The following is a 25,753-nucleotide window of genomic DNA, read 5'->3' on the forward strand; positions in this document are numbered from 1 at the left end:
ATGATTGACTGCCTGTTAAATTCTAATGTTCTATTTCTTATTTACGCGTCTGTTAATCCTGCATATGGAATCGGGCTCTGATTTGTAATGTGCTTTCTGGTTGAACATTAGCCTGTTGCGCAGTAATGGGCGCTGAAGCTTCTCTGGGGGATTCTTGCGAGTGGAAATGAACAATCTGATGGCATTCGGTGTTTGCAGAGAGATTATGAGGATCACATTCAGCAGCACAGAGCATATATTTTCACAGCTCAGCTTTATTTGGAATTGCTGAGAACATTAGGCTAAGGAAATGGAGCGTGGTGGCAATACCATTTTCAGACAGCTAAACACTTTAGTGAATGGAGCACATGGTCATGGTGTGTGTGTGTGTGTGTGGATTGACACTGAAATAACAACTTTACCATTATGATAATAAACCATTAACATTAGTTAATTAAATAGGTACACTACAAATCAAATTTATTTTTATAGTAAAAAAAATTATACTTTTTTTCCCAGCATGAATGGATTAAATTTGAGAGATAGTAAAGATAACGTTTATACTATGGTTTTCGCAAAAAATATTAACATTTCAACGATGAAAATGATTATAAATCTTTCTTGAGCACATGATTTCTGAAGGATCATGTGACACTGAAGACTGGAGTAATGGCTGCTGAAAATCCAGGGCATCACATGAATAAATTACATTTGAAGTTATATTAATTTACTGTATTTTTGGTCAAATAAATGCAGCCTTGTTGAGCATAAGATACATTTACACTAAAACTAAATCTTACCAACCCAAAACTTTTAAACAGTAGTGTATAACTAACGGACAATATACAATACCCTTACACCATTTATTAATCAGTGTATATATATATATATAAACAAACACATACACGTATGAATTACGTTAAGTAAATGTTTTATGGACAAACATGAATAAACAATACTCAATTATATATTTATAAATTATACTAAATCAATAAATATTGTAAGAATATTTGATTTTAGTTAATGATACTAAATTCTTTACACTAACAAAACTAAAATTGATCTAAATTGTCACTGAAAAAAAAGCAAAAAATGAATGCACTGGTCCTTGAATGTAGCGAGGAGGTTATGAAAATGCTGAACACACAAATGCAGGGAAAACCTACATTATTAGACCACTGCATCCAACTAATCTGTTAAAGTGCAGAATTTTGGAGGCTTTAAAAAAGAGCTGCCCTCAAAAGGGAGAGAGATCAATTTTGTTTTTATTAAATAGTTTATGGGCTAGAACTGCCACAGGAAAAGCTAGCAAAAACAGCAGAACAATTTTAATGGCCATTTCTACACGTGTCTAGAAGAATCACCTGGTCTGATTCACACTCACACTCATGATCTGCAAGCACCTGATCTATGATGTAACAGCATACATTCATATGTAGATGTAAATGGTTCATAATTCCATTCCACAAAAGACTGAACCCTAAAATGAATGTCACTGCTTGATTTTCAACACATAATCATTCAAATAAAATGTATTGCTCATGGAAAAGGCACTTAAGCCTGGAAAACAATAATAAATAATGCCAATTAAATATCATTAAATCCGATTGCTCATTTACAAGACTGCCTTACAGTATCATACGGTTAAGAAAAAAAAAATGTAGTGCGAGAAATCGTAATAATATCAGCCAACCAAACCACAAAGGGCTGTCAGAGCAGCTGACACTGGCTACATTTTTACACTACACTGCATCATTTCAAATATTATTGTGTGAGAGCATGTGAGTGACTGACTGACTGATGGCGGCTGGTAAAGATATCAGACTATTTATCAAGCTTAATCATGTGAAACATAGCAGACCCACAAAAAATATTGCTGATGAGAATGAGGCACTTTGTTCAATATTTGTCAAGATTTAACAGTCAGATCCTGACTCTACAATTAGTACTTGCAATCCTTCATTAGCCTGATGACGAGCATATAAAGTGTCTGATTACTACAGTATGTGTTAACCGCGGGATGTGGTTTGAATGTTAATGGGATATTCTACTAAAAAATAATTTACTCACCCTCATGCCGTTCTGTTTTTCTTTTATGGAAAACAAAGAGAGGATTTTTTTTGTCTATATAATGAAAGTCAATGGGGACCAAAACTATGGAAGCTTGTTTCCAGAAATAAAAAAAATAACAATAATAACCCCTTACAATTTGGACAATTTGAAAAAAGCCAGAATTGTGAAAAAAAATGTGTGAGATAAAATTGTATGATAAATTCAGAAAAATTCTGTGGTGCAACAAGATGATAGTGAGTGAATGAAAATTTTCATTTTTGGAAAATCCAGAATGAAATTTCTGTCAACATTAACTCCTTTATGACCAATTTTTTTTCTGTGGAACATTAAGGAAGATATTCAGAATAAAGATGGTAACCAAAGAGTTTTGATTCCCACTGACTTGCATTCAAATTTTTGTCCGTACAATGCAAATCAACAGTAACTGAAATTGTTTGGTTACCAACATTCTTCAGAAGACAGAAAGTCACACAGTTTTGGAGCGACAAGAGGATGCGTAAATGATGAAAACATTTTCAGTTTTGGGTAACTTATCCCTTTAAATGTGCTCCAAGATCCTTAAGGTGGACACTTGTTTTAAAAAGCATGTTCAAGCATCACAGCAACAGAACCTTCCTCGGATGTGGAACCAATCAGAAGAGGCTGTCTGAAGGACACTGCCTTCATCATACAAGCCCCGCCCCCAGAAAGGCAGCAGTAGACCCAGGCGTTGAGTGTCAGCGTGGGGTCTGTGGACGCAGGGGCCACTGGGATTGATGAGACGATCGAGATGGGTTCAGAGAGATCACTGATGCTCCCCATCACAGCTCGCCCTTCCAGTAACCACTCATTACCTGCCGAGAAAAACAATACGGCTTAGTGTGCGGTCAATGGACGATTCCTGTAACGCTTGATATTTCTGGCTGATGTTTGTATGAAAGGCACTGGTTCCTAAAGCACCATGTGTTTGGGTGTAAAACATACACCTGCCAACTCAATGAAATATTCTCTGGCAGTTTATGGGGACTTTCAGTATGCATACAAACACAATTTCAGTGGGGAATCGTGTACGCTAGTGGTTTATGGTTCTGCAATGCAGTGTGAACTAGGTGTGTGTCACTGGCCTTGAATCAAGGGTAGGATACCAAGACAAGTGTCGGATAGAATTAGGACAGTGTCCAATCAAATGATCCCTAGTGAGACCGAACAGGAGAAGACGTGAGCAAAGACCTACAGGGCTGACCTACGTACTGTAAAACAAAGACCATAAACTGTCCAAAAAATCCTTCTATGAGGCCAATGTTTACACATTTTTGTATAAAGAAATGACACAATCTGATATTCATTTTTAAGTGTGCAAAAATTATTTACGAATAAATTATACATAACTAAAAGCTCTCTTTAAATTTATGCAACTATAAAACTAAGCCTAGATAGAATATAATAAAACCCAATATATAAAATCATATGTAAATGTGTATATAAAAATTTTTTTTGTCACTTTTCATGGCACTTTCCCCAAGTCTCCATTAATTTCTGACCCCGCTGATGTAACCATTTACATAATGATAATAATTTTCCAGGGAATCAAATTACAGGAATTCAATCTCACACTTGTATTTACATATAACACACAAAACAATTAACACTACTAACTAGACTACATGTGCGAAGCCACCCACAAAAAAGCACTCATTGTAATTTGGTGCATAATTACAGTCAATCAATCAAAGTCAGACAGAACTATTTGTTGCCATTTCTGAGAATTGAACGCCCACAGGCGGTCAGGCTTTTTGATCCTAATGGGTGTCTTTGCTCTAATTATGCACAGTAGCACCCTGGGACGTTTTGTCTCTTCAACTATGACTATGAACTAATTAGGTGCTTGTTTATTGGATTTTAGAATGTTCTGTTGTGGACTGTGGAGCGAAGACAACCAGTGTGATGAGCAGAAGTCGTCTCTGGTGACTGGGCTGATTATCAATCACGGAAGATGTGATTTCTTGGGGGATTGACATTTTTGTGAAGAATAACTGAGAGAAAAGACAAACAGGAAAGACAAATGTTGCAGCAGACGGACAGAGGGAGAGGCAGAAATGATGCTAAAGAGAGAGAGAGAGAGAGAGAGAGAGAGAGAGATAGGAAGGGTAAGATGGAGTGAGGGGTTGACCGTGTGTTGGGATGCATAGAGGAATTGTTTATTTATCCTTGGATCATCTCCCAGTATGGCCAGCTGGTCCCTGAAGCCTGCTGAAAATGTGTGAACACAGCAATCCAGACAAATACAGAACACTACACGGAGGAGCCCCAGAGGAACAGTGTACAAGGTGCGAAAAATCGCATGTAAATATACACGTTTTAGTGATTGCCATTGAAAGCTGGTAAAGATGCTCTTATTGGATTTCTCATTTGATTTTGTACCTTCTGCAGATAAGTCCCAGAAACTAGGGGCTTCTTCGTTCAGCTTGGTCCCAGCCGGTAGTGCCAATTTCAGCATAAGTGTCACTGAGTGTCCTGAAGGAACTGTGATTGATGGCATTGTAAAGACTGGGGCTGATTTGGGAAGCTTGGGAAGCTTTTTGACTGCAGGTGTGTTGCTAGTGGCGGTTGTGAGGACAGCATCAACCTCTTGCCGTTCTAAAATGGGAAACTGGTGTAAAAAAAAAAGAGAAAACAATGAGAAAATTCTTTAGAGTGACAACTGACACATGACAACCCACGTGTAGGGACTCACCGAAGAGACCGTTTTGGTCTCCAGGTCCAGGACTTTGATGCAATGGTTGTTGGTGTCCGCCACATACAGGAGCTTTCCTCGTTCACCCAGACACAGGCCTCCAGGTTCATTGAAGCTGGACTCCAAAAAGCCTGGGCCAACTCCGTTCCCAGCCTTCCCAGTGCCTGCAAGCACCCTGCACTGCTTAGTCTTCGGATCCACCACTTTGATCTGCAACAGAGAAGCTTTTTGATGCTTGCGGAGTCATTGACCATTGCTAGTTAAACTAAGTGCTTGCCAATTCATAAACCTGCTCCATTATTTGTGGTAAAAGGAATATTTTTTATCAAAAATAAAAATTTGCTGATAAATTACTCACCCTCAGGCCATCCAAGATGTAGAAGAGTTTGTTTCTTCATCAAAGAACAAATTTGGTGAAATGCTCACCAATGGATCCTCTACAGTGAATGGGAATGAGAGCTTATAAAAACACCCGAGTAATCCACAAATAATCAACATGACTTCAGTCCATCAATTAACGTTTTGTGAAGTAAAACTTTAAACTAGCGTGAAGAAGTCCATTCCCTGTTGTCCTCAAAATCCACTGACATACTATTTGTTTAGAACCATTCTAGCTTAATGGTGCTTTATCTGTGCATTTTCCTCTCCTTAATTAGAGAAGACATCTTTTTAATTGGAGAAAGCAACACTAAGGATATTCTCAACCCATTCACTGCAGAGGACCCATTGCTGAGCGAGTGATATAATGCTAAATTTTCCCAGATCTATTCGGATGGGGGAAAAAAGACTTTTACATCTTGGATGGCCTGATGTGGAGCAAATTCTGAGTAAATAAGTGTGAGAATTTGGAAAGATTCACAAATAAAAAGTAGAAGAGAAAAATATGAAATAATAATAATAGAATAGGGTTGATCACAAAAACATACTTCTGTCAAATGTTTTCTTTAAAAAGTGTATTTAAGCTGTATTGAATCAAAAATTACACTTATTCTGATTTTATCTTCATGAAGAGGTTGTAGCCTGCATTTGTATAAATTAATCAAATTGTGGCCCAGTATATATTTTGACACTGAAGCAGCAATTCATTATTAAACATAATAATAATTATATATATATATTTGGTGAAAAGGACTCCAAAAAGCCCGGGCCAACTCCGTTTCCCAGCCTACATATATATGTATAGTAAATACAAACATTTGTGTGCAAATGTGTAAGTTATTTAGCTAATTCAACAATCCCCAATTCCCCAACTTTGTTCTAATGTATTTTTGGTTTAAAATAAAAGTCACTCAGTGGGACTTCAGTGCATTGTTGGTGCGACTGACCTTGTGATTGTAAGAATCGGCTACATAGAGGAGGCTGCTGCCCTCATCCCAGGACACTCCTAATGGATGCTGCAGTTTTGCATCAATGCCTTTACCATCAATGTCTCCAAACGCAAACAGGTTCTGCTCAAGCAAAAAGAAAACATAATCTTTATAGGCCATGCATGATTTCTTGACCGCTTACCCATGCGAACAATGTTACGCTTTGGTGCAAAGTTTAAGAAACGTATAAATGAGCCTTTTCTGTATATTTAGTCAATCACAGCGCTGTGGTGGTCTAATGTACAAAACTAGTCACTGAACATCACAAGGGAAGAAAAAAAAAGCTCATTAATTCCAGTCACCAAATATGGCGAAATTCAATCCATTTTCATTCTCTGCCAGAAGAAAACTCTGGAAATCTAGCAAATCTGAAACATTTCTTGACTGCTCAAAGGAAGGGAGAAAAATAGTTTCTCATTCAAAACGCCTAGGTTTATTAAGTGATAAAAATAGCTCCACGACTTTTATTAAACGTCTCCTTGCATTACAAGTAAGCTTTGGGATCTTGTAGTGCCAAACAAACTTGTACAAAAAAGTGCTTTACACCGCATGCAAATGTGGCATGTAATCAACTGTGATAATTTATGACCCCATAAAAATTCTAATCTCTCCATGTGGTGTGTTTTTCCTTATGTGAACTGGGCAACAACACACTCCTTCCCTTATAAAGCATGTGCAGGGAAGACAAAGTGCTCAAAAGAGAGAGAAATTATCTGATACTGATCACAAGAAATAAAGGTCTGCTTGACCAAAGAGCTGAGTCCTCTCATGAAGAGAATTCTAACACCTTTAAACTTCTTTCTTGGTATCTGACTTGATTATAAATCACTGCATTAACCCGGCTAATAATGTATAAAGAACTTGCAAATAGATAAGACTCTATATAAGTTTATAAGCTCTAATTTACTTTAAAACAGTTTGTTTAAACTGACGACTTTTATATATTTGTGCTACACAGTTAGCTTTTTGGTATTGTTGTTTTTGGTTGAAAAGTGACTTAATATGAATGAAATTGCTATAAAAAAAAACACTAACTATATATATATATATAGTAGTATAGTATAGTATAGAAGTATACAAACAATATACAAAGTATACAAACAATACTACAACAATACAGCTATTGTACTAGGTATAATCTGGCATCAATATAATTAAAATCCCTTTATTATATTAAAGTATTACGGGGTGCGAAACACATATCTTTAACTTGTTAAACTGTTCAGACCTGTAAACATGGCAGGCAGGGCTTACCAGAGGGTCTCTCTCTCCCCCCACCACATGTTTGACTGCTCCATCCTTCAGTGAAAGGCTACGAATGGTGCTGCTCTCACTGTCAGCGATAAATAGACAATCCCAGTTCTCTGTCCGAGCAAGAGCCAGGCCTGACGGCTGGGCCAGACCCGCTTTATGAGGATACGCATTATTTCGGTTCTCCTCATTCCCACTGCCCGCAAAACGCACACATGTTCCCTTTTTGCTGTCACTGTTGAAGGCAATAGATAAAGATGGTTAAGTTTGATTAGAATGATTATATGGAACAGTTATGGCTCTAAAACAAAATCTGGAACCGTGACTAAATAATTGCAATTTTGTTTCTAATAGCTTGTAAGAGACACCCCAAAAAAATCTCTAGCAAATTGTAACAAAAAGTCTTAAAAGCATTACATTTAATAAATTATTAAATGCCCTGCATGTTCTTTATCTAAGATATTAAAGCTGTTATCAGTGCTCGCTACAGCTCTAAAAACGTCAAGAGAAATGGTACATTTGTGAACAGCACACCAAGTTAAGAGTTCGTTTTGTATCAGGACGATCAGAACGATTTCCGCCAACAGTGAACTGTGTGGCTGCCCAGAACATGACATCACTTGGGCAGTGCCGTGGCCTCTTTACTTGAACCCTGCCTTGTCTGTACAGCACTGACATGAGGAGAACACTGGGAGAAGAGCTCACCTCCCTTTGGGAAGCTTCCCGTCCTCCAGGAAGAGAGCCCAGATCTGATGTGTTCCTGCCATGGCTATCCACAAAACATCACCACCTGCATAAACACAAACACACGCTATCAAATAGCAAACAGCTTACATGTCTACAACATATTGATGTTTATTATCTAGCTAAAAATAACAGAAATAAATCTTAGTCAAGCATGCATGAAATGAGTAAACAAGTTGTCAAATATAACTAAAAAATTCCATATTATACTATAGAGAGAACCTTTTGCTCTGTGAAAAAAAATGCAATATTTCACCCTATAAATAAGGAGCCTAAAGTTGATTACACACACACACACACACACACACATACAATTTATATATATATATATATATATATATATATATATATATATATATATATATATATATATATATATATATATATATATATATATATTGTCCTGTATATTTACTATAAAATTATATATTTAAATATGAATATTATGTAAAATATTTATTATTTTGTTTTGTATATTGTTTATATTATTTTATAAGTCTACAATAACAAATAATATTAAGTATAAATTAATAATAATAATAATAATAATAATAATAATAATAATGAAGAAAACATACATTTTATCTCTTTTCCCAAAAAATATTTAGTTTGATTAAATAATGTTTTCTAATTGTTTAGATTTGCCTCCTTTCAGTGACCCTTCACGGAGAGAGAGAAAAAAAAACAATACAAATTGGACCCTTTTGTTGTATTCCATTTGTGGAATGTGGCAAAAGACAAAGTTCTGAAATGCTTGAGAGCACTGGAGATATAAAAGTATCCTATCATGGTGTTCAGCACAGAGTAACCTGAACTGATGAATTCACATTATAAATCAGTTTAAGTACCGTGTGAAGGGGCACTAATACTTCAGAGCATTGTGCTGCTATTTCTCTTTAAGGAATCAAAAATGAGGTGTTCTGTCCTTGTGTCTAACAATAGACCTCTAATGGTACTGTGCTTATCAGAGCCCATTTCTTTGCTGGGCTGGAGCCTAACTACTTACATTCATGAAAGAGTGAGGAAAACAGAGTGAGAAAGGGATGGAGAAAAGACTAAGAAGGAGAAGGGAGCAGAACTCTCCTCACGCTGGTTTTCAAAGGGATCTGAGATGGATGGAAGGAAAACGAGCCAAATGTGTGATGTATGACAAAGGCATCCTGCATGACTTCCACATAACAGTTAAACTTCAAAGGTGGAAAACAAGTGAAAAAAGGCAAATACAAACCAGACAGATGGTTAAAGAAATATTATGAAAGATAAAGTGGAAAATGTGAAGATTACAGTAGATACCATAGATATCATGTTGTTTGTAGCATATTCTCCTACTTGAGCTCCAATTTTCTTTAAAACAAAATTATATAAGCCCATAAAATTGTGCGCAAGCACGCACGCACCCATTATATAGATATACATAGAAATATTCTTTACCTACTTGTAAACACTATGTTACGAAACAATTCGCGCAAAAATTAAAAATCTCTACTGGTGTGTTTAGAAAAAACGTTATATGTTCTAACCCTGATTACCATTTCTGAACACAGAATAGGCATTGTTGATGTGTAAATGTTAGTTTATTCAACTTTCTGACTACAGAAATCAAACGATCTGCAAAGAGCAGCATCTGTGGCTTTATTAATAAATGCTCTTTTTGAATTCTGATTTTATGTCCACTTTAAATCAAACATTCAAAACGATTGTTGCATTAAATGACACAAGAAAAGAAGATGAATGAAATGGAATTAGAAAAGTAAAACAGCATCAGGGACAACAGAAGATGCATAAAGGAACAGGATACAGCAATATCTTATTTTCTTAGTAGGAGAACCTGCAAGAAAGCAGGGTAACAGACCTAATGCACAGTGGGGACCATCAATGAATGTGCTCCAAACACACGCGAACTAAATCAGACACACACCGCAAAGACCACTTTAAACTTCTCTCTCTCTCTCTCAGCTAATGCTGGCCACATCCATTTCTTCTGCTGTTTAATGGAATGATATGACTGAATAATGCGGACTGATTAAATAATGCCTTCGAATATAAAGCAGGAATTTTAATTATGTTTTAGAAGCATGTTAAATTAGATTTTTCTAGACCTGTGGGACATCTTGTTCAGGGCCGCTCTGTATAAAGATATCACTGTGAAACAAAAAGAGGCAATCTTTGATGCAAACAGTTCGTTAGAGGAACCATTTATCAGAAACCACAGCCACATGAGTGCTTTCTGATCATATCACCTTCTGTTTCTTTAGGGTTGTGGGTTTAACTCGGGCAACACCACAACAGTCAGCATTGTGTCTCTGGTTAGCAACTGCCCGACCGTGCAATTCACTCCAGGGCCGCTTCCAACACAACAAGAGGCCATTTTAACAGAACAAAGATCTTTTTGCACCCCTCACCGTACACACTTGTGAAAATCAAAGGCGAGTGTGGTATCTACAAAGCGAAGACTTCTGAGAACAACCTGATTAAAGATTCCAAGATGGACAAGACCGATAGAGAGAAGATGTGAGAGGGAGAAGAAAAGGGACGTATAAAATGCTCGTGGCAGAATAATGAAACGCAGATATGAAATTTTATGAGCAAGGTAGAAAAAAAAAAAAAAAGAGTGACCCTAATTCTAAAGGAAAGAGCACAGGATACTAGAAGAGGATGGCTAGTAAAAGTACCTGCGTTGCCAAGGGTAACATCCCAGGGAGAGCTGATTGGCTGTTGTGGTCCCGCTGCACCGCCTTCTTTATCTGTACCCTGAACGCCAGTGCCGGCCAAGGTTGAGACTTTTCCTTCTGAAAGGTTGATCTAGAGAAGAAAAAAAAAATTTGATTCTATTGAGGACAGACACAAGCGGGGTTTCAAGCACCAATCAGATGAATTTGGGTTAGAGTTGCCAGCAGGAGAAGTAGCTTGACCTGATTCTGCTGATTTACCTTTCTAACAAGGTGGTTCTCAGTGTCAGCCACGTAGACCGTGTCACCCTTTATGAACACCCCTTGTGGGGAGCTGAACTGTGCCTCAAACAAATTTCCATCTCGTCTCCCGCTTGAGGGACCTATAAAGGCAAAGATAAACCAATCTAAAAGTAGACTAAAATAGCCTCAAAACATTTACCAGAAAGAAAATTAGCAGATTTTCTATTCTTAATATGTGGGGCAGTTGGCAACCCTAATTTTATGGAACCAACTGGAACAGAACTGCACTTCAAAGACTGATGCAATTTGCCCCTTATTTTAGGGTGTCACACCCAAACAGCTATGAATAAAATACTTCATTCCTGCAAAGACATTCTCTCTTGCAAAAAATAAATAATAAAAAAAGGAGTTATTCATGAATTTTGTTTAATAATCAATAAAATTATTATTTAACCCTAACCCTATTCATCACATTACTTGTTTTATTCATTAAATTACATTTCAAACAAATAAAATGTATACATATTAATCGAAATAATATTAAAGGGGTCATATGATGCGATTTCAAGTTTTTTTCTCTTTAGAGTGTTACAAGCTGTTGCGCCATGTTGTGGAAACGCTGTGTGTTTCGTTGTGAAAGTGAAAATACTCTGTTTGGCCTTCCAAAAGAGGACACAACTAGAAATCAGTGGTAAAGTTGTATTTACAACACTGTTCCAGAACAGTTCAACCCAAATATTCAGATGTGTGCAGTGAATTTTATGGAGGACTGTTTCCTGATCCTGGGAGAGTAGACTACAATGCCGGCTGTTCTGACTCACAGTCTGTAAGTACGTTTACATATTTGCCACTGATGATTCAAATGCAAGTTTTGTGCAGTGTAGAGAAGCACCTGTTGTTTGTTATTTCTCTGATCACAAATACAGACATGGTTTTATGTTTACGTGGTGAGGCGCAATGAAACGCTACGTGTAAAAAGACAGTATACGTCATTATAATCTGTAATTATGTCCCCACTGGATATAACAAATGTCTCGATTGTAATGAGTTTTATTGGTTTATCTTGTTGCACAGGTGTTCTGGTGATTTGTGCTACACTGTCAGATTTTGCTACCTCCCATAAAAAAACAGATGGTTATAGGGTTAGTAGTGCTGATAGACGATAGTATCGACAGAGACATATGCTATCGTCGATATCTCTGACTATCGTTGATACACAATCAACGATAGTCAGAGATATCGACGATAGGATATGTCTCTGTCGATAGTCAAGACGATATTAGGCTCATTGTCCTATTAATGTATTAAATTATTATTATAAAAAACAATTGTCGATTTGAAAAATACACTAGATGGTAGCATTCAGAAGCAAAATTCTTTATTAACATGTACACGTACACGTACCCCAACCCTAAACCTAAACTTACAGTAGGATAATCTGTTAGGTAGCATTATTTGTTAGAACTAGGGCTGCACGATGTGTCATTTAAGCATCGATATCGCGATGTACGAATCCACGATAGTCACATCGCAGGATGTGCGATGTAGGCTGTCGTAGTTGATCCGTTATTCATTAACTGTATGGGCCAGAGAGCGTGCGCGCGAGAGAGAGAGAGTGCGCGAGCGCGCAGCAGGCGACACACTAGATGCGTGGCGCAAGCGTGTCCATTTTTAATTCGGCTCCCATGTTAACAGGTTAGAGCTTGCAGACTGCCTGCGTGAGACGCGCGGCTCGGGCCGTGCGGAAAACGCGTGCATGCTAGAAATAGAACCGACGCCTATTTTTCACGCGACACGCAAGGGTGCTGGAAGCGTTTCCAGACAAAATACAATAGGAAAGTATGTATGTCTATATATATGTCTGTTTGTACACAGATTCATATTAATTCATGACACTTAGATGTTTGAAAGTCTATAGGTTGACATATATTCAGATATAAATGTAATTTAAAAAAATAAATAAATAATTATCGATTTTCAAATATTGCACCTGTGTGAGAGAGAGAAAGCCCTGGTCGCACGCTCAATGTCTTCAAACAACACAAGCACTGTCTTGCTCTCTCTCCCTAATCAATTGTCACGATGGTGTCGATGTTTAAATAATTTAAAATGTGAACGTAAGTGTGCTCATCCCATTTTTGTTTGTAAGAAAAAAATAGATTTCATATCGCAATATATATTGCAGAAAAATAAAATATCGCAATGTAATTTTTTCCCAATATCTTGCAGCCCTAGTTAGAACCATAAACAAATAGAACAAGTATTTATTGAAATTACTATTATTATTACATTTTTGTAACAATATATTTTACTGTCACTTTTGATCAATTTAATGCATCTTTGTTTAATAGTTTCATAAGTTCGGTTATCTTACTGACCTATAAAACCTTTGAATAGTAGTATGTCCATGAATTTGAATAATAATTAAATGAAAGAAAAAAAAAACAAGTACAGGAAATTCTGAAACTAAAATACAAATTTTCTAATGTAATAATGCACCATAAAGAATTTGAGATTATTTTCTTCTTAAAAAAAAAAAAAAAATTAGAACAAAAACAGTGTCCCATGTATTTGATAACTTTACTTAAAAAGCATGTAATAACAGTTCTTACCCCCTATAGAGTGCAGCAGCTGCCCAGTATTGGAGACCACCAGTACCCTGTGGTGTCCTGTGTCGGCAATAGCCAACCGCTTGCTACTGGGGTCCATGGCTATTTTCCCAGGGAAAGAGAGGATGGAGGGAGGCAGGGAGTCTCTATACAGTTTGATTCCCACATCATGGTCCTTGAGCAGCCCTTGTTCTCTGTAGTGCTTGAGGGCAACAGCAGTGAAAAGGAAGAGCTGTTCTCGATGGCCTTCACCCACCAGGGAGAAAAGCAGGTTCCCTCTGGGTCCCAGCAATACCAGCGTGGGCCAGCAGGACACCTCCAGCTCTTGCCACAGACGGGCATCGCTGTCGTTCACTACAGGATGGGTGATGTCATATCTCAACACCGCACTGCGTACGTTCTGTAGGACCTTCTCATTGGGGAATTTAGCCGAGTGCACACCTACAACAACCAGACCATCTGCAGAGATGGAAAAGAAGAGAAATGCAAGATATATCGAGGGTTTGACACTGAAGAGGAGGTATGTGAACAGAAAACGAAGTGGCCAGGCTTAAATCAGCATCCCAAATTGTTTGATTTGCACAAATACTACCACCTTCCTTTGACATTCTTAAAATAATCTTATCCTGTTTTAGACTTCTAAGATTACCAGAAGGGCCAATAACAGCTCAAATGAAGAAAAACTTTATCAGCTTGCACTTGATACTCTCTTTGAAGACAATCTGTGAAAAAGAAAAAGGTTTTACCTATCAAAACATACTGGCCTTAGTAGAACTTTTATTAAAATGGCCTGAGGTACGTTTAGGTTTCAAAGTTATTCTAAAAGGTCCTTATGAAATAATAAATGTTTAATCTATCAATGTCTGAGCCTAAATCAAAAAGGAATGATAGAAAAGTGGCTTTAATTTAATTATTTACATTTATTTTTTTGCCTAATTATGTTTTTTGTTTGGATGCTTTTTTTGTTCGTTCAAAGAAAATCTATTCAGGTTACACAAAGCTGTTCAATCTTATCTGTTCAAACAATGCGTGGAAGCATGTTGCGTTGGTGTATGCTCCTGACATGTTTTATCCTAGTCCTTGAACACTGAAAATCCCAAAGAACCATCTTTTGTCTGTGTGTCAGCGCCTTGAATGTTTCAACAGTACTAAACCTCACTCTTCATGAGTCACAATTCCTTTCTTTTTAGAAACGTTCAATAAAAGAACAACAAATTCTATCTGGAACAAAAATGTCTGTACAGAGGACATGAAAAACAACAATTTACTTGCTATAAAAGTCCTCAATGTACTAGACGTACTGTGATAATCACATTGTAAAATTTCTATCCACTCATCCAATGGAAACTAAGCAGAAATCAACCATTTGAAAAAAAACATTAGGAAGAGCCTTGTTACTGATTAGATATGCGACGATGTTAGCCAATCATAACACAGGTCATTTACATAGAAGCCTTACTGTCCACAATGAAAGAAGTAATGCTGAAACACACGGCATAAGAATACCCAATTAATAAGTTTAATATACAGTTATGTGGAGTGTGTATTTAGACCATTGCGATTCACATTGGGCAGGGTAACAGAAACCTACAAAATGGAATTCTATTGGACTGACAATGTCCCATCACTCATTGCTTATCAAAGTCAGAAAAAAGTAATAAATGTGACTGCTTGACAGACACTTTATGTATCATCTGCTTAAGACAAAATATAAAGGCTGTTCACACCAGAATTAACTTTAATTCTTTATTAAGAATAGCTTAGTACACAACGAAGAGGAACAATATGGATGGATTCACTTTCATACATTTTTTCCAGCTGATGACCGATGACATTTAATCTCTCCAGCATTTAAAAGCAACAGACGACGTATCTGCAGTGCACTCTTATAACAAACTGAGCATTATCTTGCATTTTTGCAGACACAAATATAATAAATAGGCCTTAAGGGTCAAAGAGTGTGTGAAAATTATTCAAGTTTACAAGTTAATCGGCTGTTTTTGATGCAAGAATCCTTGACTAGGATTACAAAAATACACAAAAAAAATAAATGCTACAAAACAAGTATAGAAAATGTAGGCCCCTTTCAAGAAAGGTGTATAAGAATCCCAGAAGTACACATCCTAACATAGGCTACTGCATGCAGAATGTCAAAACCAATCAAGGAAAACATGGGGGTCTTGATTGAGAGCCCCCAGGAATCCCATTATAACCAATGCGCTCTGTTCCAGTCTCCTGCACTACGCTATAGTCTGTGCTCACTCCGCTTGACTCTGTCTAATTTAACAAAAATGTCAGCGGAACTTCTCCGCCTCGTCACTGGAAGTGACATTCCTCCATTCTGTGTCCCTGGGGTAAGCAACACAGTCATTGATGATTGAAGCAGATGGATGGTGGTTTTTAAATTCTGGTTTCAGCCGTCCATCAGAAGATTAAAATTCATAGGCTCAGCAGCGAAAACGGGAAGGACACACATGGGGACCAGTGTCCCATTTCAGTATGCTTTTAGCCTGCTTGCCTTCTGCTAATAAATGCATTTGAAATACACCTGGCATAGTCAAAATGTGCTCAATGTTTTTCCTTCTTTTTTTCTCATGTCTCCCCAGCTGATTTCCCCTCAGGGGAGTAAACGCATGCTAGAACCAGCACTTCTGCCTATGATGAGGAGTATGCGAGTGAAGTATAAGTGTAACCTAAGGAAGATAGACAGGTTTTAACAACAAGAATTGCTTGGTTTCGATACACGTGAGTTTAAGCTGTTGCTAGAGCGGTATCGTCACTACAGTGTTTGTTGATTATGTACATGTGTATTTAGGTAAAAAGAAAAAAAAAATAATAATAATAATACATGAAGCTGATTATTTATTCAATTTAATATATATATATATATATATATTTGTTGAATATTAAATTAATTAATAACAATAAATAAGTTAATATAATACTATTATTATTAATATGTATATAATAATCTATCTATTTATAAATTTAGAATCTAAGTCAGCATGTTTATATTATAAAAACTGCATGCTTATTGTAAAATAAAACCAAATAAAATAATAAATATTTATTTTCTGTAAATGAAACCTTAAATTCAATTAAAAATGTAAATATATTCTCCTGACACATAAAATACGTTGCTGAAAATAAATCTGTATTTTTATGGTTGTGCCACTGAATAAAAAAAACAAAACAAAAATATATATATTATTATTATTATTATTATTATTATTATTATTATTATTATTATTATTTATTAGATGGTTAATAGAAATTGAAAAGAACCATCCCAGAACCAACATTAGAGGATCTGATTAAAAAGGCTCTGTTTAATAATAAAAGAACACTGTTCTGCAATATAATCAACAATAAACCCTGATAATTAATGAGACGTTTGGAAGAGGGGTGGGGAGGCATGTTCTGAACAGCAGTAACAGATTGTACCAAAAGAAGTGCCAGAGATGAGGTATGTGTGAGATACGCTAGCGAGTGGGTTGACGGCTGCCTGGCCAGTTGCCCTGGAGGATCCCACTGAAGTGGCCACCGGTGGGCTACTGACAGCTGGAGCTGATAGCGCTGAATGCAGAGCTGCTATAATAAGCCCCAACCAAGGATATAGTGAATCTATGTTTAACTCTCTGCCCTCGACTTGGTCTCTGTGGATATTTAAAGTCTCCTATCTGATACAATTGAGAGACAATGGGAATGTGTTGCAGGACCAGAAGTAGTTATCAAGCTCAAAGGGCTCTCACTTCTGCCCCAGTGTATGACCTGGGAATGATTTATTTGTAAAGTTCAGAGTCAAGAAACATTGATCTGGGTTGAGTTCAGCTACATATTGCAAGATGCTTTTGTTTATCTATTGATGTAAATATCTAACGTAATCACTACTCTAAATCAGGGTAGATGCCATGTTTATAATATGGTATAATTCCCCCAAACAGTCTCCATCTAAACATGTAGCACTCATACCTTCTATGGTGTAACTTTGCTCCAACCGGTGTAGATCAGGAAGTAGGTGCATGCAGTTTATGCAGCAGTAGGTGAAGAAGTCAAGCACCACCACTTTCCCCGACAGTTCCTTCCTAAGTGACAATGGGCCGTCTGTGTTCAACCAATCCAGTCCTACAAAATAACAATGGAATGGTTAACTATGACATATATTATGAAAATTTACATTAAATGAAAAATATATCCTTTTGAGGCATATCAAATGTGTTGCTGTGAATTATTATGCTATTTTTTGTGGTGGTGACTTAAAAAAAAATTGGCAAGGCAGATACTAATCTGAAAAGCACTGTACAACACTACAGTTTATAAATAACACTCACTGCTAATTCAGTACAACATTATAGAACAGTAAAAAAGCAATTTGTAATTGACATGTCATGTTCCATAATGTTAGTCGTTTATCTAAAACAACGAATCAATATATGATTGATCTTAAGTTCCAAAGCCACTCCCATGAGATCCAAATACTGTATCCACTCTCACACCCAGAGTTCATTTACACTCTTACCTTCTTCAAAATCCGGTATGATTAAAGCTGCCTTTTCGTCTATGTTGTGCAAATACTGATGTACAAGATTTTCTTTATCTTCTTGAGTCGTCGCGTCCTCTAAAGCATCGTCTAGTTGGCTCTGAATGAGGAAAAGATCTGACAGCTTACAGTAAGACGCCATGACTCCCACAACTACAGAATAAGCGATCAAGATTTAAGCTCGGCACTTTCGACAGAACAATTGCAACCGCGGCCTGAACAAAATAAACTCGTTTTGCGAGTAGTTAACATATTTGTTATATTATTAAAAAAATTAAAATATAAATGTTAAATAAACGACCTACATCTAATCTAAAATGACTTTCATTATGGAAAATGCGAACATCGATGTGAAAATAAATATGCTTTCAACATTGGCGCGTAAATGTATTGAAAGATAATCGTAGGATTTATGTAAAATGAACTGGTTTTGTTTTTAAATTCTTTTACAGCCTTTCTTAAAGGTTTATACTTTCAGGATGATTATTCCCCCCTGAATTATACGGACTTCTTTGCGCTCTAAGACATTAAATAAGATATTAAAAAAAACTAATATAGATTTTCACTTTGCAGGAAGGTGAAAATGAGGTTGATGACGATTCTCTTAAACTGTTCAGTTATGAAGATGATGGTCTGTTCTACAATATGCTGGACCAATATGAAACAGGGAACATGAAACACTCTGATCACCTGACTACTTTCAGTTACACAGGTGTTCCTGATAGAACATTTAAACATGGACCTCAATCACTGGGAAAACACTCCACAACAAATCCTGACGATCCAAACTCCCAGCTACAGTCACCTCAAAGTTTGATATTAGATCATCTTCGTGACCGTGTATCTAATCCTGTATGTGACAACAGTTACATAAGCCATAAGTTGTCTTCCACACCCAAACAGCTTTATCTCAAAATACGCCATCTATGGCTCCTATGAGAACTCAGACTACAGCAGGTCCCTCTGGAATAAAGCAAACAGACATTGGGGTGTTTTTTGGCTTGAAGCCATTGAATGATAAAAAGGCTGTGGAGGAAGTGAAGGCAACCGTTAGAGAGGCAGATCAGCAAGGGTCTAGGAGAGCGAGGATTTCAGAAGCTCAGGGGGAAGACGCTAAGCTCCAGGGTAGACAGCGTAGGAAGAGCAAAGCTCCATCTGAAGTGTCCAGTGTCTTGCCTGCTGCAGAAGATGGTATATGAAACGGCCCACACAAACAGAAGGAAAGAAAAGAGGCAGAAAAGATGGAAGAGAGGAAGAGCAACAGATGGAGATCCCAAGGAGCCCAAGCACTGAACTAAAGAGTTCAATTTACTATATAGAAATCCTCCAACATTCACAATGAAAAGTTCTCTCCCAGTAAACTGAAGGGATAGTTCACCCAAAAATAAAAATTCTGTCATTATTTACTCATCCTCATGTTCATCCTATCCTTTATTCATTTCTTTCTTATTTGAAACACAACAGAGGATTGGATAAAAACAGCACAGGAACAACAAAGACCATTGACTTCAATTGTAAACACACACACACACACACACACACACACACACACACTTTACTATCTTCTATTATGTTTCACACAAGAGAGAAGGCCATTACATTTTGGGAAAACATAAGAGTAAGTAAATCATGAAATAATTAATTTTTGGTTTCAGAAATGTGGCATTAAATCAGAATTATCAGCACATTGACATAAAATATAACAAATTTACATGTCAGTTAAATCTAAGGGTCAAGACAGAGATGGAAAATGGAAGAACAAACGAGGAAAGCAAAATGCCAATGAAGAATTTTTTTCGCAACGATTGTGTCAGGGAGGACTGGTTTGCTCTTGACTGAATCATGGTTTTCATGACTTACTGGTTTTAATCATTGTAGATAACTGGTAACCTGGTGAAAAGCAAGCTGAAGGTTGACGAGCAGTATGTTCATGTTCTCCCAATGAACACAGAGTGTATGGCGCAAAGAGTGAAGGTCATTCTCCTGGATGCTAATCAGTCAGTGTATCCTCTAACTAATAAACATTCTAAACCAATTTTATTTCTTTATTACAGGTCCCTGTGTTTATACAAAATAACAAGACCTTAATAACAATACTGTTTTCCCCCTCAGCTGTCCTGGGGCAGCCATGTTGCTATTTGTTCTGCCAGATGGCCAGATGGTACTCCACACAGGTGACTTCCGGGCTGATCCGTCCATGGAGCGCTACCCAGAGCTGCAGGGTCTCAGGACACAGACCCTCTACCTGGACACAACGTGAGTTCCCCACTAACAAAGCTACTTTTTGATCTCTTATTTCTCTGCTGACCTTTTGATCACATTAACCGAAATAAGGTTGAGATTAATTATCCTATATTAATTATATTGAGAAAAATTATCCTCAATTGGTATTGCAGTTTTGAGTATACCTTTCCCACTCAACAGGAAGTCATCACCTTTGCTGTAAGCTTTTGAACGGGTCACACTAAACCCTCGTACACTCGTGGTTCGTGACATCTAAGCAGTTGGGAAAGAAAAGGTCTTTCTAGGTCAGTGAGGAATGTTGTCCTGCTTTGGCCAGACCTCTGTAGGCTTGTGCTACTTCACCCGGTCTTGAAACAACAGATTATTTGCTTTTCTTTTATCTTGGACCGTCATACTCACTCATGAATGAAGCTCATATAAAATAAGAGTTTAAAAGACTTGACTTTGAAATAGTTCCTGTTCCACAGTTTGTCTGATTGGCTTCCTGTTTGTGTTAAAAGAATGCATCCATGATTAATGTCTCGATCCCATTTACTTTTAAAGCTCTGATTACACAGTGTCCCGCTGACTGTGGACTGTTAAAATTAAATCTCTCTTAATCTCTCTCAATGGATTGCAACTTCCTTCCAAATCCCAAAAGAGTACTTTACATTCCTCCCTTCTTATGTATTTAGAGATATATAAACTTATTTTGTGTTTTTTATTTATTTATTTTTTTTTTTTTACCTGTCCCACTTGTTCCCTTTAGCTGTATCGGAAATGTTGGGCTCTAAAATGTGTTTGTCCAAGGATAAGTTTAACACTATGTGGAGTCAGAGGAGAATGGCCGGAGCATCACTGGCAGGTGGCCCAGGTGCATGTACTTCATAAGATGCAGCTTAATTTCAAAGTGAGATATACTACAATTAAAACTTCTGCAGCTTGTTTGTCATATCTCTAAGTTATACATCATGAAATGCAATTTGTATCATATGCAAATTTTTGTTGTTTGAGTTCATAAGTGTATAAAAAAAGCTCACAATGCTTAACACAATCAATGAGGCTATGTTTACTTATTAAATTTGGTGTTTAAAATTCATGCAGCATTCTTTGTCATCTTTGAGCTTCCTGTATAGCGCATTTATGCTAATGTAGGAGGAAAAAAATTACAATTCTAATTACAGAGACAAAGTGCCGGCACAGCAGTTCTGGCAGCGGAAGCACTGATTGAGTCTGACTAAAAGTAAATTCTAATGAGACAGTTGCAGATAATAAAGATTAGTCAGATGATGTGCCCTGAACCACTATAAGTGAAAATGTAAATGTTGATTTAGAGCAATTTTACAGTTGTTCCCAATGAGAATAGTGTTTAAATGGCCATTACAGGAAGGAGGAAGATTTCAGGGCAAGGTTAATTGTAGATTGCATCTCATTTTCTTTTGCAGCGACATTGACAAGTGTAAATTGAAAGAAAGAAGTTGATTGCAATGTGGCATCATTTGGCGTCCTAAGTTTTGCTACATATACTACCATTCAGTAGTTGTGGGTCAGTAAGTTTGTTTTTTGAAAGTCTCTCTCTTGAGTTTTTATCAATTTTAATTGATTCTAATTTTTACAAAACAATATTGATTCTTAAATCCGAAGTAAAATCTCAAAAATGTTACTTAATATTTTGGTGTAAACTGGAATAATTTGAATAGATTAGTTCAAATGAACAGCCTTTTGAAATCTTTGCTGTCACTTGCTCAATTTAATTCATTCTTTCTAAATAAAAGTATTAATTTATTTAAAACGGTACAGTATGTGTCAGTTTAGATTATGAACAGATAATATAATGATTTTACTTAACTGATTCACTATAGCAAGTGTTTAAGTGCAGATATTACAATACAATTGAAATATGAGTCTGCCTGTAATATGTCTGGGTTGTTGACATTAACAAGAAAGGTTTTTGGCAAAATCAGCCAGTAGTGCACATGTAGGGCTGCACTGACTTCTAACATTTTTAGAAAATTGGGTCATTTCACGTGAAACTTAAATTGCAAGCCCCAATCAAGGGAAGCAGATGTAAACCAAATTGGGGTGTTTTTGCATTTTGATTGATAAGAGGAAAAAAAAATACCCTCTATTTTGTCTGATGAATGAGTTTGTATTTTTGTTATCCTTTTAAATCAAAATGGAAATAAGACTTTTTAAAAAAAAAAAAAAAAACACCTTATCATATTGCTTAATTTGCTTGCATTTATGATGGACAGTTTTATGGCACTTTAATAGGTTTGCTCCATTTTGCTTAATGGTAGGTCTATACCAATAAAACAAAAATGCCGGAAAACATGCTATCTTTTTATTGCTATCTGTCACACCATCCCTTCCTTAATAAGATCTTAAAGAGGATTGCCTTCCATAGAACTATAGATTCTCAGTGTAGACACAACACACAGCCTTGTCATTCTGTTCCACTAACTGACAAGATTATACCTAATGGCTTTATATGTGGAATGTAATCACATTATATTGATTTTTCTCCCTTCCTGCAGTTAGAAATGCTGAATGTCGTTTCAGGCTAAAAACAGCATGCCCTGTATTAACAGATTCAGCAGATGTGATTTGACCCAGAGAAAAACTCAAGATGCCAGGATTTGCAAGCCCAGGGTTTTAATTTCATGATATCAGCGGTCTGTAGCCCAACCAGGTGCTGCCTCAAGCAGTAGATGCATCTCATTTCACAAGCTCCACTGGAATCTGAGATGTCCAGCATAGGAATTAATGGAAATTTGTACACAAAGACACTATATAATTGTGAAATAATTATTATCATGGTTGGTTTACAGACTTTTGATGGTGGCAAGGAGATTATGATATGAGGAGATTTTCCCAGCATGTAAAAGATTTTGAGAGATACTATCCTACTCTACACTTATCTGTTCTAGGTATATTCCCTACAGTGAGAACAGTAGTTTTCTCGAGCTGAAGTGTTTTGTGCAGTGACTGCAGCCGAAAAAGATCATTCTAATGGTGAATGTGGGCAGCTGGAGGAGCAGGAAAGCCATGGAGGGCATCTTTTGTGAGAGGCAGACTGAACCTAGAAACCTCAGCACAACGTCATGTGCCTGAGAAACCCAAGCGGTGGAACAAGGCAATAAAGTATTTGACATCCACAATCAAACCTTTGGCCGAACAGTCCTTTATTGATTGGGCTAGTATTACTCAGTGGACCATTTCAAATTTAAGAGTTTTGCACTGACTTTTCAAATTTGAAAAAATATATTTTTTCCAGCCTGCCTTTTTAAGTGCTGGTTGTGTGATGGTTAATAGTGTTGCCTTTTATGAATGGCTTCCCTTTTATGAACCACATTTTCACTTTTCTTTTATTTTTTTCTTTTATTTTTTACATATTAAAGTGTTTCCAAAGGAAATAAATTGTATCCACTCTACACTTGTTTCATTAATGATCTTGTTCTCTGAATCACATTTTTATCTCATATTTATGCATGTACAAGATGATATATTTTTCATAAGAAAAGTCACTTAAATGCTGAAGTGTCAATTTTTTTGTAATGTATTTATTACATTATAATATCTGAACTTCATTTCATTTAAAAAAAACAAAAACAAGACAACAACAACAAAAACATTTGGATTTGCTACCAACTTGACAAAAAGTAGCCGTTAGTTTATAAAAACACATTCTTTGCCAAATTATTGCAATAAAAGATACCTAGATGTGAATGTATTGGCTATACAGGAGCAATAAGAATTCAGGTTATAAGAATACAAGATTAATATTGGATTATGTTTTAATGTAATTCAGTTTGTGTTAGTGTGACACCATGTGGCTACAAAATATACTGCAGTTAAATGCAATTTCAGTTCACAGATTCACAGGTTTAAAGATGATCAGTCAAATACTGCTCAGACTATCTGTAATGCTAACATTTATTTACCGCTATAGGAAAGTTCTATTAAACTAAATGTACAGAATAGTGCAAAAAGACAATTAAAGCAAGTCATTCCTTTGATAACTTTTTTTTTAGACAATAGCTCAGCAAACTTAAACATTAACAAGAGCAATTTTTTTTTAAATATTTTTTTTACTGTTAATAAGCTGTAAATTCTCGAGGGTTGTGTGAAAAGCGATACTTTCAGCCTGTATGAACAGGCACTAACACATCCTAAATACCAGTGAAGCATTTAGAAATCACCAAAAGAGAGACTGGAAGTTATACTACATTGGAGCACTTTCATGAGCTCATGTTGTTTTACATGACTGTCTACTGTTTGCAAGATTAGTTCTCTTCAACATATAGAAAAAATGTATTATAAATGTTCACCTTGATAAAAGAGAATTGAAGGGATTAAGAAGAAGAAGAGTAGCACAACATGGGTTTCTGTTTTTGTCCTCAGCAGGGTTCCGAATGTAGAGGAATGGAGTCTGGAGCCTTCGAACGCTCAGTTTAATCTGGAGCAAGAGCAAAAACATGTAAGTTCAACCATAGACATATTTTAGCTCTGAATACATTTACAATATCATTCTTGTACTTTGACTCATGACTACCTCGCTCTTCCTGAGTCTTCTTAGGTATGTGTCTGTCAACAGGTCCTGGACAGCCAGGATCTGATCTCCCTTGTGGGACAGACATGAAACCTGAATTTCCCCACATTTAGATACACTAGGAGAGGAAAAGAAATGTGGCGGCTAAACTAAACATAAGAGGTAGTATTTGTAGTTTGTCTTATTTTCATCATGTTGGGCTGAACCAGGAGAGTCTTGCTCTTTTATTTTGAGGTTACACCACTGGCTCAATTTTTTTTTAGATTTTTTATTAAAAAAAATAATAATTAAAAAAATAAATAACAAAAACTTGCATGAACTAGATGAGGGTGCTGATTTTTTTTTTTTAAGGTAAAACTGTAACTGTTTAAGACAATTAAAAATTATGATGTAAGTCTCAGGTATAAGGTTGCAAAAATATTTCTGACTTGCCTTTGTAATAAGAGTCATAATTACATACATATTGTTATATATGTTGAACAATATATATGTACTGTATATATAAACAAAGAATCAGTTGACACACTCTCTAAAATATCTTCTTTTGTGTTCCACAGAAAATAACAAGTCATATATGTTTTGAAATTATATGAAGGTGAGTAAATGATGGCAGAATAACATTTGAATGTTCTCTTTAATTGTACAGTTCTGCGTGAGTCAGCTCATTACCATGATCCAAACTAGGAATATTAATATTCGGAAAACCAAAACAAAGTTTTTATTGTGAGTAAACCTCCTGTTTCATAGTCATATAGGTGGGTGATCTTCAGTCTAATTCTTTAAACCAAAG

At 36.4% G+C, this 25,753-nt stretch overlaps 1 protein-coding gene and 1 pseudogene across 1 annotated transcript; one reads left to right on the plus strand and one right to left on the minus strand.

Moving 5' to 3' along the window:
* Positions 1 to 1,226: 1,226 nt before the first annotated feature.
* LOC128025365 (NHL repeat-containing protein 2) lies at positions 1,227 to 18,358 on the minus strand. Its single transcript, XM_052611649.1, has 11 exons — positions 18,168 to 18,358; positions 17,621 to 17,773; positions 13,652 to 14,107; positions 11,058 to 11,179; positions 10,800 to 10,929; positions 8,089 to 8,173; positions 7,387 to 7,618; positions 6,091 to 6,213; positions 4,766 to 4,975; positions 4,453 to 4,681; positions 1,227 to 2,885 (listed from the first exon to the last, which is right to left on the minus strand). Exons 1-11 carry the CDS (start codon positions 18,328 to 18,330, stop codon positions 2,629 to 2,631), a joined length of 2,160 nt encoding a protein of 719 aa, XP_052467609.1. The 5' UTR covers positions 18,331 to 18,358; the 3' UTR covers positions 1,227 to 2,628.
* A 159-nt stretch (positions 18,359 to 18,517) lies between these two features.
* On the plus strand, positions 18,518 to 25,053 carry LOC128025650 (DNA cross-link repair 1A protein-like; annotated as a pseudogene).
* Positions 25,054 to 25,753: the final 700 nt, after the last annotated feature.

The sequence above is a fragment of the Carassius gibelio genome, chromosome A12 (assembly GCF_023724105.1).
Source record: "Carassius gibelio isolate Cgi1373 ecotype wild population from Czech Republic chromosome A12, carGib1.2-hapl.c, whole genome shotgun sequence".
In the NCBI taxonomy this organism is placed as follows: Eukaryota; Metazoa; Chordata; class Actinopteri; order Cypriniformes; family Cyprinidae; genus Carassius; species Carassius gibelio.